The sequence below is a fragment of the Prionailurus viverrinus genome, chromosome B4 (genome assembly GCF_022837055.1).
Source record: "Prionailurus viverrinus isolate Anna chromosome B4, UM_Priviv_1.0, whole genome shotgun sequence".
NCBI lineage: Eukaryota > Metazoa > Chordata > Mammalia > Carnivora > Felidae > Prionailurus > Prionailurus viverrinus.
Window position 1 is genome coordinate 130,221,559 of NC_062567.1, and position 11,141 is coordinate 130,232,699.

At 56.7% G+C, this 11,141-nt stretch overlaps 1 protein-coding gene across 2 annotated transcripts in view; it reads left to right on the forward strand.

Moving 5' to 3' along the window:
• Positions 1-5,948, forward strand: part of TAB1 (TGF-beta activated kinase 1 (MAP3K7) binding protein 1) — a 32,896-nt gene extending 26,948 nt beyond the window's left edge. Inside the window, exons 9-11 of one of the 2 annotated variants that reach the window (XM_047865499.1) lie at positions 583-805; positions 1,876-2,038; positions 4,125-5,948. In XM_047865499.1, the coding sequence (XP_047721455.1) occupies positions 583-805; positions 1,876-2,038; positions 4,125-4,332 (594 nt within the window). In that variant the 3' untranslated portion in view covers positions 4,333-5,948. The remainder of the gene's footprint in view (positions 1-582; positions 806-1,875; positions 2,039-4,124) is intronic. The other variant, XM_047865500.1, reaches the window with a different exon arrangement.
• Positions 5,949-11,141: the final 5,193 nt, after the last annotated feature.

An 11,141-nucleotide genomic window follows, 5' to 3' on the forward strand; every position in this document is an offset into this window, starting at 1 on the left:
AAGAGACTCTGGCCAGCCATCCCGTAGAGGAGTTTGTGTTTGTGATCTTACTGTCAGTGTGATTTTTTAGTTTTGGTTTTTGCCATAGAATTATCTAGTGGCTTTTGTTGGGTTCTAGAAAAAACTGGATAGTGGATTTCTCTGAGGACAGGGCCCACCTTCACTCTGTATTCCCACTTTCTTGTATAAACGGCATATCGTAGCCTACAGTAAGTTCCAGGAAAGGAAGCTTAGTAATAACGACAATTCATTCGGCACTTTTTAGTGGTCTCCAGAATGTCCTCCCATCCATTGTGTTTTTTAATTCCCTTAATAACGTAGCGAGGTGGACATTAGCCCCCATTGTTTTGGTGTGGAGGCCAATACTCGGAGAAATCACAAGGTCACACCTTTACTAATGAGAAAGTTCCAGAAGAATTATCCTGAATACCTTGAAAAGCTCGGCTTACAGGCTTGACCGGTGGTGACTTCCTTCACCTGTTTGGCTGATGCCCCGTAAGCATCCTGATTAGGCTCTGGAGTTGTGGCCCACAGTCCAGGGGCCCCACCCCACTCCTCACCAGGCTCACCCCCCTCCTCCAGGAGATCGCCGCCATGATCGACACTGAGTTCGCCAAGCAGACTTCCCTGGATGCGGTGGCCCAGGCCGTGGTGGACCGGGTGAAGCGCATCCACGGTGACACCTTTGCCAGTGGCGGGGAGCGTGCCAAGTTCTGCCCCAGGCACGAGGACATGACCTTGCTGGTGAGGAACTTCGGCTACCCACTAGGCGAGATGAGCCAGCCCGCAGCGTCCCCGGCCCCAGGTATGCGCACAGCATGGACAGGAGGCCGTGGGAGGAAGCCGGCCGGGGCTGTGGGGGGCTTTGCTGCCGGCAGTGGACACGGAGCCAGGGGCCTGGCCTGGCTACAATCCGGGCTCTCTGACTTTAAGCCTCTCCGAGCTGAGTTCAGCTTTTTTTTTTTTCCCTTTTGCCTGTGAATATGGATTATAGCACCTGCCCGCCTACCTCCTAAAGACCTGAGTGTGTGGACAAGCACTTTGCCAAGCCTCGAAGCCACATAACAGGGGTGACGGCTGCCACTGGTGTGTGCCTGGCACTCTACCCATGTAGTTCCTTTAGTCCCTAAAACCCTAGAGACAGATGGCATCCCTTCTACTGAAGAACTGAGGTTCTAGAAGGAAGAGACAGAGGCGAGGTCAGGCCTGTGGTCAGAGGGTACCCCGAAACCTGGCTCTGACCCTGGACAGTGTCGGGGGTGGGGCGAGACGCTTTCTTTTCTGCCTTTGTAATTCCGCAGTCGGCTTGCTCGGGAAGAGGGGCGATGGTTCTTTTTTGTGTCTCTCCCAGTGCTGCTCAGTGTCACGACCATCGGTTCCTAGGGGCTGCGCTTCCTTTTCTTTTTTCAAACGAGCCAGCCTTAGCGCGCAGGCAGCACAGATGGATTTGTTCTCCCACGGACACTGGGGTTACTGGAGTTTTCTCTAGCTTGTTGTTATTGCAACCATATTTTCATTGGGCCGACCTCAGCCTACCCCTTGGCTGAAAGCGTCGTGGGAAGCCAGGCAGTAACCCTTTCCTCGAGCCTGCTCGGCACTCACTCTTCCCGCTTTGAGCAGCGGCCGTGCTTTGTTGCCGAGAGGATCTCCCTGCCCGCCTAGAAGAGTCTGCTGTGAGACAGACGTCCCTTCGCTGTCCCAAGGGGCAGAGGACCATGCCTCCCTCCTCGGCACCTCAGACGCTGTCCCTGTTAGGCCCTGCAGTAGCCCTGTTCCCACCACCCCAGGGACCACCCCCCCCCCCAGCTGCTGCCTGCAGCCCACTGCGCTCTCTCTCTCTCTCTCTCTCTCTCTTTCTCTCTCTCTCTCCCTGAGCTACAGGAGGCCGCGTGTATCCCGTGTCCGTGCCGTACTCCAGCGCCCAGAGCACCAGCAAGACCAGCGTGACCCTCTCCCTCGTCATGCCCTCCCAGGGCCAGCTGGTCAATGGGGCCCACAGCGCCTCCACCCTGGATGAGGCCACCCCCACCCTCACCAAGTAAGCCCTCACCTCACCCCGGGCGCCCTCGGGCCCGCCTCCCGGGAGGGCCCTCGGACCTGGACACGAACGGCCGTGGGGCCGAGTCCCGGCCGAGCCACGTTGGGTGGGGTGCGCTAGTGTCCCGTATCTCTCAAATTCCCCGGCCCCTTCCCCGGATTTCCCCCAGATGTAGAGGCCGGAGGACGCAGCCCTGCGGGTTCCCACAGCTCACTGAAGCCAGGCCAGGGAGGGGTGGAGGTTCAGGGGCAGAGCAGATGAGGGGGGCTGGGAGGAGACAGGCCGCCGATGCAGGCAGCCCGCTGGTCGTGTTTTCCTGTGGGTCCCACAGATTAGTTTTCACTTATGGGAAGGTTCTGTTCTTTTCTCTTTTCTCATCTTTGCCCGTCTTGGAGCACGCGATGCAGGTCTGCCTCCCCGGTGGCGTCGTGCTTGGGGGACATTGTCTGGCCTGTGCCGGCTTGCTGCTTGCCAGAGCCGGTGCTCTGACTGAAGTGTCTCATTTTAGCTTTAAAGGGAGTTGTCTAGTTGAAAGCAGGGGGAGCGGTGGAGGCAGCGGGAGGCCTGGAGCCCAGGAGTGAGTGGGCTGGCCCCTCCTCACCGCAGACCTGCCTCACAGGTCTGGTGTCTCTCCCCCACCTCTGCTTCCGTGGAATGTCCACCCCCCCCAACCCCCCACCCCGCCAGGGGACCCCGGGCTCCGGTTTCCACATTCCAGCCCGGCACAGAATAACAGGGATGCCACAGCCAGCCCACTCGGAGGATGCGGCCAATCGGAAAGGCCCTTTGGGAGGGAGTGGCCACTGCCTCCCAGGGGGCCTTCCCATCTCCCCGCCCCCACGTGCCCCTGCTCCCACCCCTGTGCGCCCAGGGGTCCTGCCAGGCTGCTGAGCGGCAGGCATCGCGAGTGCGTTGGAGCGGCCCCCCTACCCCTGCAGGGTGAGCGGTGCCCACAGAGGCAGAGTGTGATAGCAGTGGTCACAGGGCAGGCGGGAGAGCCAGCCGTCCTTCCGCACCTCTGACTCCTCGGGGCCCTGCATCTGAGCACTAGTCAGGGCCCACTGAGGGTGAGCTGGTGCTGGGGGCTGGGCAGTGCTGGGAGTGTGCAGGAGGGCGGGTGGGCAGGTGATACCCGGCTGTTAGGAGTTCTGTGACGGGGTGGGGGGGGTGCCCAGGGAGCTCTGACGACAGGGGCCCGTCCCTACCCAGCCAGTGTGAGGGAGAGAAGGAGTGAGTGAGTTTTTTGGGAGAAGAATCCTTCCTGGCTGTGATCAGTGGGATCTGGAGAATCTGGAATGGACCCCCTCTAGCTCAGTGCGGCTCTGAGGGTGGGAACGTCCGTGTCCTATACGGGAGCCACTAGGGTGCATGGCCATCAAGCCCTTGAACCGGGTGATCCATTCTATTAAATTCTAGTTAACTTGACTTTTTTTTTTTAATGTTTATTTTTGAGAGAGAGAGAGAGACACACGGAGACAGAGAGAGAGAGAGAGAGAGAGAGAGAGACACACAGTGTGAGTGGGGGAGGGGCAGAGAGAGAAGGAGACACAGAATCTGAAGCAGGTTCCAGGCTCCGAGATGTCAGCACAGAGCCTGACGCGGGGCTCGAACTCAGGAACCATGAGATAATGACCTGAGCCGAAATTGATGCTTAACCGACTGAGCCACCCAGTCGCCCCTTTAATGTTTACTTTTGAGAGAGAGACAGAGCACGAGTGGGGGAAGGGCAGAGAGAGGGAGAGAGGAAGACACAGAATCCAAAGAAGGTTCCAGGCTCCGAGATGTCAGCACAGAGCCTGACTTGGGGCTTGAACTCATAAACCGTGAGATCAGGCCTGAGCCGAAGTCAGACCCGCAACTGACTGAGCCACCCAGGTGCCCCAAATTCTAGTTGTAGCCGCCTATAGCTAGAGCTTGGAAAAGACATTTGATTTTTTTTTTTTTTTTTTTTTTTTTTTTTGTCAGTAGCTCCTAAGAACTTCTGGCTGGTCTGGCTCTTGTGGCCTGAGGGGCCGGCTGAGGCAGGGGCCTCTCTGTCCTAGGGTAGAAGCCAGGGTCGCTGACTGAGTCTCCCCTGTCCCCACAGCCAGAGCCCGACCCTGACCCTGCAGTCCACCAACACGCACACCCAGAGCAGCAGCTCCAGCTCAGACGGGGGCCTCTTCCGCTCCCGGCCTGCCCACTCGCTCCCGCCCGGGGAGGATGGCCGGGTCGAGCCCTATGTGGACTTTGCCGAGTTTTACCGTCTCTGGAGCGTGGACCATGGCGAGCAGAGTGTGATGACGGCGCCATAGCCCTGACCGCAGAATGTGGCCCACGCAGGACCTTGCATGGGGACAAGGGGGCCCAGCTCTGGGGCGGGATGGTCCTTTTCCCACCACTTGCCTGTGCCCGTGGGGGCCGGTGTGCCCGGTCCTGAGCCTACACCATACTCTCAGCCCACAGTGCTTGGTGCTGCAGAGAACATTCTCTGAGAGAGCACCAGTGCAGACTTGTCACCGCACAGAGGGCCGGAGGCCACTTCCTCGGGCAGACTCAGGACCACTGTGGTCTCAGAACACTGGCTCAGTGCAGGAACCGCGCTGGCCCGCAAGCCCGCCACTTGGGACGGAGCGTGGGGAGTTCTCCTGCGACCCTGCATGCCACGAGCCCGGCAGCCACGGCTTTCTCAAGGCCACCACCTTCCCCTGGAAGAGCCCGTGGCCACTGCGACTGCCCCCTCACCAGTGGGCGGTGTCCCCCCCGCCCCTTTCTTCTTCAGCCTCCGGCGTGGAACCCTGGTTGGCATCTGCACCTTCAAAGCCTGCCCCCGTCCCTGGGCCTGCCTTGGTGGTTTTCAGTGGCAAATGTTCGGGGAGACCAGGGGAAGCGCCGGGAGCCTGGGGTGGCCTGCACAGGGGCAGGTCCAGCGGAAAGGAACGAGAGGCAACTGATCCAACAGGAGCCCCCCGGAGGGGGCAGGATGCACGCAGACCGAGCGGGGACGGTGGCCGCTCTCGTCAGGCCCCTCCAGGAACGGGGAGGCCCTGGGTCGGGGTGAGCTGGCTCTGTTGTCTCCCTTCCCGGGCCGAGGAAGGCCCCGGACCAGGGAGCTGCTAAAATTAGCCGGCTTTACCGCCAACGACAAGTTCTATCAGCTGTAAGGAAAAAACAGGTCACGAGTCAGGCCTGGGGGCTCGTTTGAAAGAACAGTGGGGAACACTTCCAGAAGGGAAGAGGTTTTGGATACCAGCTGTCACGGGTGACCGAGGGCTTCAGAGACACGCACCGCTTTGACATACACTTGGGGACAGGAGCAGACTGGCCCAGGCCCTGAGACCGTATCACACGTGCTCTCTGCTGTCGGTGGGCAGAGGCCGCCGCCAGGGCTGTGGGCCGGGAGTGCTGCCCCCCGCTTGGGGAAGAGGAGGCAGGAGGCCCACAGCCCGCCCGACTCCCACAGTGGGTGATGGAGCCGCACTCAGACCTTTTCTCCGGGGTCTGAGGCCTCCGCGGGCCCCTCTGCCCCGCCCCGGCTCCCAGGACCCTGGCCCACGACGCCCCAGACCCAGCTCACCAGGGGCCACCGCCGCGTGCGGCCTCCAGGGTGCCCAGACTCCGGATTATCGGAGGCCAGTGCTGAGGCCCTGCTCGCTCTGCGGTGCTCCCCGCGGCCGAGCGGGGCCCAGGGTGCTGCGCTGGGGGGCAGGGGGGCAGTTTCCGAGGGAGCCGTGCCCGAGGAGGACCGGCGCCTCTTGGCAGGGACCCTGACCACGGAGCTGTGTCTGTTGCACAGGTGACACAAGGGCTTGCGAACAAAGAGCGTTCTTTTCTTGTCAGGCTCCTAGGAATGTCTCTGTGATGCTGTTTGGTTCTAGAAATAGAATCACTTTTTTACTGCAATAAAGGAAGAATAACTGGTGGTCTTGCACAACGTGCGTTCACAGTGCTTTGGGGGCGCCGGGCTGGCGCCGTCCGTAGAGCATCTGACTCTTGATTTCGGCTCAGGTCCTGATCCCAGGGCCGTGGGATCAAGCCCTGCGTCAGGCCTCATGGTGAGCGTGGAGCCCGCTTGAGATTCTCTCTCCCCTGCTCCCTCCCTCTCTTTCTCTAAAAATAAAAATTAAATTAAAAAAAGTGCAGTTACTGAGGCCTCCCATCGCCGCGACCTCGGGAGGTGGAGCCGCCCCGACCCCGTCGGCAGCCGGAGGCCCCAGCTCGCTTGCTGGGCGGTGGCAGAGCGCGGATGCGAGGCCCAGCCTTCTGGTGGGACCCGGCCTGCCAGCCTCACCGCCCAAGGGGAGAGCGCTAGGTTGTCCGGCATCCCTGTCCCTGCACATCTGGAGAGGGTGATAGTTCTCTAGGCCCTGTGGGCAGTGGTGTGGCCGACAGAGCTGCAGGTCACTAGGACACTGCCCTCCCCCTGTCAGCAGTTTGTGGACATCCAGGGAGTTGCTCTGCTTTGTTTTGGTTTTGTTTGGGTGGAGGACTTTCCATAAATACTGGCCTCTTCCTGCTTTATAGGAATTAAGAACTTCCCCCTCTAACAAGAGCGTCTGCTTAGAAACAAAAGCAAAAGGTCAGGGTTTGGATGGTGGCGTCTGAGGCTTCCGATGCCCCCGCCCCTCTGCCGGGAAGGGGCTCTGGGCCGAGAGCCTGCAGAACCGTCTTCCAGGCTCTCTCCCCCTCCTCAGCTTCTCCAGCTGTCCCTTGGGAGGCCCATAGCACTGCTGGCCCCCGAGTCCTTCTGGAGGCCGGTGTCAGCCCAGCACCCTGAGAGGGAGGTGGTGTGTGTACCTTCTTTCAGAGCGACTGAGGCACAGACAGGTGGGCATAATCCCTGCCACAAGTGGCCCTAGCCAAGCCCTAGGCCCCTGGGTCTCTCGTAGCACCTGCTCCGTCCCAGGAGTGGGGGCAAGGCACTGCCCTCTGCCGGCTTTGTGTTCCCTGTTCCCCACCCTCGGTGTCATTCAGTCCACTTGAGCCTGCCTCCTGGGGCCGAAAGGGGCACCGGGTCAGCCTCCTGGTTCCCTTTGGTGGATTAAGCCATGAAGCAGAGAAGGGTAGTTGAGGAATCTTAGGATTTCAGAAACAGCAAGCAAGGGTCAGTTCCAGGAGGAGAACCAGGGCAGCCAGGCAAAGCTACGAGGCCACAGGCCCACGCTGACGCACAAGGCAGGCAGACGGCCAAGGCCGGTGCTGGGCCAAGCCAGCAGGGCCCCCCCTCCCTCCAGCCTTGATCTTTAACCATCCCCCCCCACCTCACTGGGGAGAGCACTGTTTCCCTGGGGCCTGGATCAAATAGAACCAGAGAAAGCCCAGCCACTGCCTGTGTCCACCTGTCCCTTGAAGACATCTGGTCCCCTCACAGGACAGAACTGAGGCTTGTTTGAGGCTCTGGCCTGGATCAGACCAGAAGAGCTAGGCCTTCGCGAGCTGCCGTCCATCCCGGGACCCGAGGCAGGTGAGCAGGCAGTGGGGACACGTGGCAACACCAGGAGCTCCGTGGACTGTCTTGGACCTCCTCACTAGGATTTGTTCTCCTGTTTCCAGCCTTCATCTGGTCCCTCGAGTTCTCACCAACTGGCCCTGCAGCTGGACCGCAGAGCCAACTCCACGATGCATCTTTTGGCGGGGGATCCCCACCGCTGCTGACGCTGGTAGTGAGACCCGTCGGGGGCCACTGGGGCTGCCGGAACGTCCTAGGGAAAAGCACCTGATCGGGCTCTTTACACGGCTGGCTCCTTCCTGTCATTCAGACCTCAGCTCAAATGCTGCCTCCTGACAGAGGCCTGCCCTGGTCCCACGCCAGCCACATCCTGCCACATCTCCCCGTTTAATCCGCTTCACAGAAACTCTTGACGTTCTGGCTTGTTTACCTGTGTTGTCTCTCTCAGCCACGAAGATGTCCACGCTGTGAGAGAGGGAACTTTGTCTACCTTATTCCGTTGGGTCCGAGCCCCAAGGTCAGTGCCAGCCACATAGGAGCCCCTGACATGTATGTTAAATGAGTTTGAGATGACCTGCGTGACCTTGGACAAGTTCCTTGCTCATGCTGAGCCTCTGTTTCCTCGTCTGTAATATGAGGATCCAACCGACTTCTTCATAAGATCGCCTGACATGCTGAGTCGCCAAAGCTATGAGAAGTGAGAATGGCCCTTCCCTGCAAATGTGGAAATGGACTGCGCTGTGTTACAAGAGCGTTAGCCGAGATTGCTGCCCCTTTCCCCCCACTCCCCGCCCCCCACGATAAAGTCATATAATGAAGGCTCTACCTGGGGCTTCCCAGGTAGCAGGGGGGCCTCCAGCCTCCCCTAGGAACCCAGACGTTGGGGACTGGGTGTGTGACTCTTGCCTCTTCTCAGCCAAAGCCCAGAGGGAGGCCATCAGCTGGGCTCCTGAACATTTCTTCCAACAAGGGCATCTTTCATGGTTTTGCCTTCTGGGCCCCCTATTTTGAAACCAAACAAGAACACAGATCACTGCCAAACCAGACAGGCTCGGCATGAGCACGCGCTTTGTTCCCACGCAGAGGTGATGTCAGCCCAGAGCAAAGACAGGCACTTGACATTTCCATGAGCCTGGGCGGCCTCCTCCAGGACAGACACAGTGTCTGGCAGCCGGCTTTGAAGAATAGTGACACGAGTTCACAGACTCCATTCCTGCCTTTGAGACCCTCAGGGAGGTCAGAGGACAGCAGGCCGTGTGGGTCAGTTGTGCAGTCTGGCGCCTTGCCTTTGTTCCTCCCAGGTCACATAGTGGGCCAGGGCACGGACAGGGTGGGCCTCAGAGCCCCACACTGTTTCCACACCTTCCGTGATCAAGCTCCCATGCTTGTCACCTCAGCAAAGCTATCCTGTGGTCCAGACAGGGCTGAGCTCAAGAACCTTCCATAGCTCCCGCCTTCTGCTTCCCGGCACCTGCCAGGGGTGTGTGGAGCGTAGGCTTCGTCCCTCCCTCTCTCTCCCCCAGCCCTGAGACCCCCCCTTGGCCCCCTCCACCCTAGACTCTCCCTCAGTCACCTCACGGGCAGTGTCTAAGAAGTGTCAGATGAACGTGGAAGGATAGATGAATTGCCTAGGGAAGAGCTTCTGGAATTTACAGGAAACACCGTTACCTTATAGAAAACTGCTCCCACCCCAGTACCCCCAGAGCTTGGGGGTTTCTAACAAATTAGATGTCTCAATTTATTTTGAATATCTAGGTGAATTCTGCAGTCAAATTCGTAATATCAAAAAAATTTTTTTACTACAAAAGCAACTTTTTTTTTTCAAAAATAGCATTTAAAATTATTTATTGGGGCACCTGGGTGGCTCCGCCGGTTGAGCGTCCGACTTCAGCTCAGGTCATGAGCTCACTGTTTGTAAGTTCGAGCTCTGCATCGGGCTCTGTGCTGACAGCTCGGAGCCCGGAGCCTGCTTCGGATTCTGTCTCCGTCTCTCTCTGCTCCTCCCCCACTTGCGCTCTGTCTCTCTCAACGATAAATAAATAAACATTAAAAAAAAAATTGGAAAGGGATCTTCTTGATCTCCCATTTAAAAAAGTAATACTAATAAAAATAAATAAAAAGACAAGAAGAAGCAGCTGTTAGCATGTGACTCAGCAATTCCAGGAAATGAAAACAATACAACCCCGCAGAAAGCATACACAAATGTCCGCTGCGGCGTTACTCAAGTAGCTACGGCAGAAACAACCCAGTCATCCGTCAGCAGATGATGGCACCCACGTGGTGGCGTACCCATATGACAGGGTGGTAGTCAACCATAAAAAGGACTGAGGTTCTGACACCTGCTCCAACACGGATGAGCCCAGAGGACATTCTGCTCAGTGAGAGGTGGCGATCCTAAAAGGTCACCTACTGTATTATTCCTTTTAAATGAGGTGTCTAGAGTAGGCAAATCCAGAGACAGGAAGCAGGTTAGTGGTTGTCAGGGGCTGGGGGAGAGGAGAATGGTGAGTGATTATTTAGCGGGCATGTTTTTCTAGGGGATGAGAAAGTCGAAATCTGGACAGAGGTGGGGGTGGCCCAACACTGTGACTGTGCTAAGTGCCACTTGGAACTGTATGCTTTAAAATGGCTTGGGGCGCCTGGATGGCTCAGGCAGTTAAGCAACTGACTTCGGCTCAGGTCATGATCTCACAGTTCGTGGGTTCCAGCCCCACGTCGGGCTCTGTGCTGACAGCTCAGCCTGGAGCTTGCTTCGGATTCTGGGTCTCCCTCTCTCTCTGCCCCTTCCCTGCTCACACTCTCTCTCTCTCTCCCAAAAATAAATAAACATTAAAAAATAAAATAAAATAAAATGGTTAATTGTATATTATGTGAACTTCACCTCAATTAAAAATAAATAAGAGGACCAGCCAAGTCTTCTGAGCTCTAGGCAGCTCCTCTAGGCTGGGAAAGCACCTGGATTAATCTGGTAGGTTAAGCATCCAGCAGGAAGACAATGCAAGTCAGACATGCCATGTTGGATTCTCCAGGGGCTCACGTTTTAAAAAGTGAAACGAAACAAATGTTGTTTTAATGCTATAGTTTCTTGAACCCAGGACAGCCCAAACATTATCATTTTGACGTGTACTCAACATAAATGTTACTAATAAGATCTCTCCTCCGTATTAAGTCTTTGAAATACAGGTGTATTTTGCGGCGCCTGAGTGGCTCAGTCGGTTAAGCGTCCGATTCCTGATCTTGGCTCAGGTCATGATCTCGATTTGTGAGTTTGAGCCCCGCATTGGACTCCACACTGTCTGTGCGGAGTCTGCTTGGATTCTCTCTCTCCTCCCCTGCTCACATGCGCTTTTTCTCTCACAAAATAAATTTTAAAAAAGAAAGGAAAGAAAAGAAAGAGAAAGAAAGAAGAAAGAAATACAGGTGTATTTCAGCACACAGAGCACCTAAAATCCAGTCAGCCGCGTTCCAGAAAGAAAGAAAGAGAAAAGAAAGAAAGAGAAAGAAAGAAGGAAAGAAAGGAAAGAAAGAAAGAAAAGGAAAGGAAAGGAAAGAAAAGAAAAAAGAAAAGAAAAAAAAGAAAAATACAGGTGTATTTCAGCACACAGAACATCTAAATGCAGTCAGCCACGTTCCAGAAAGAAAGAAAGAAAGAAAGAGAAAGAGAAAGAAAGAAGG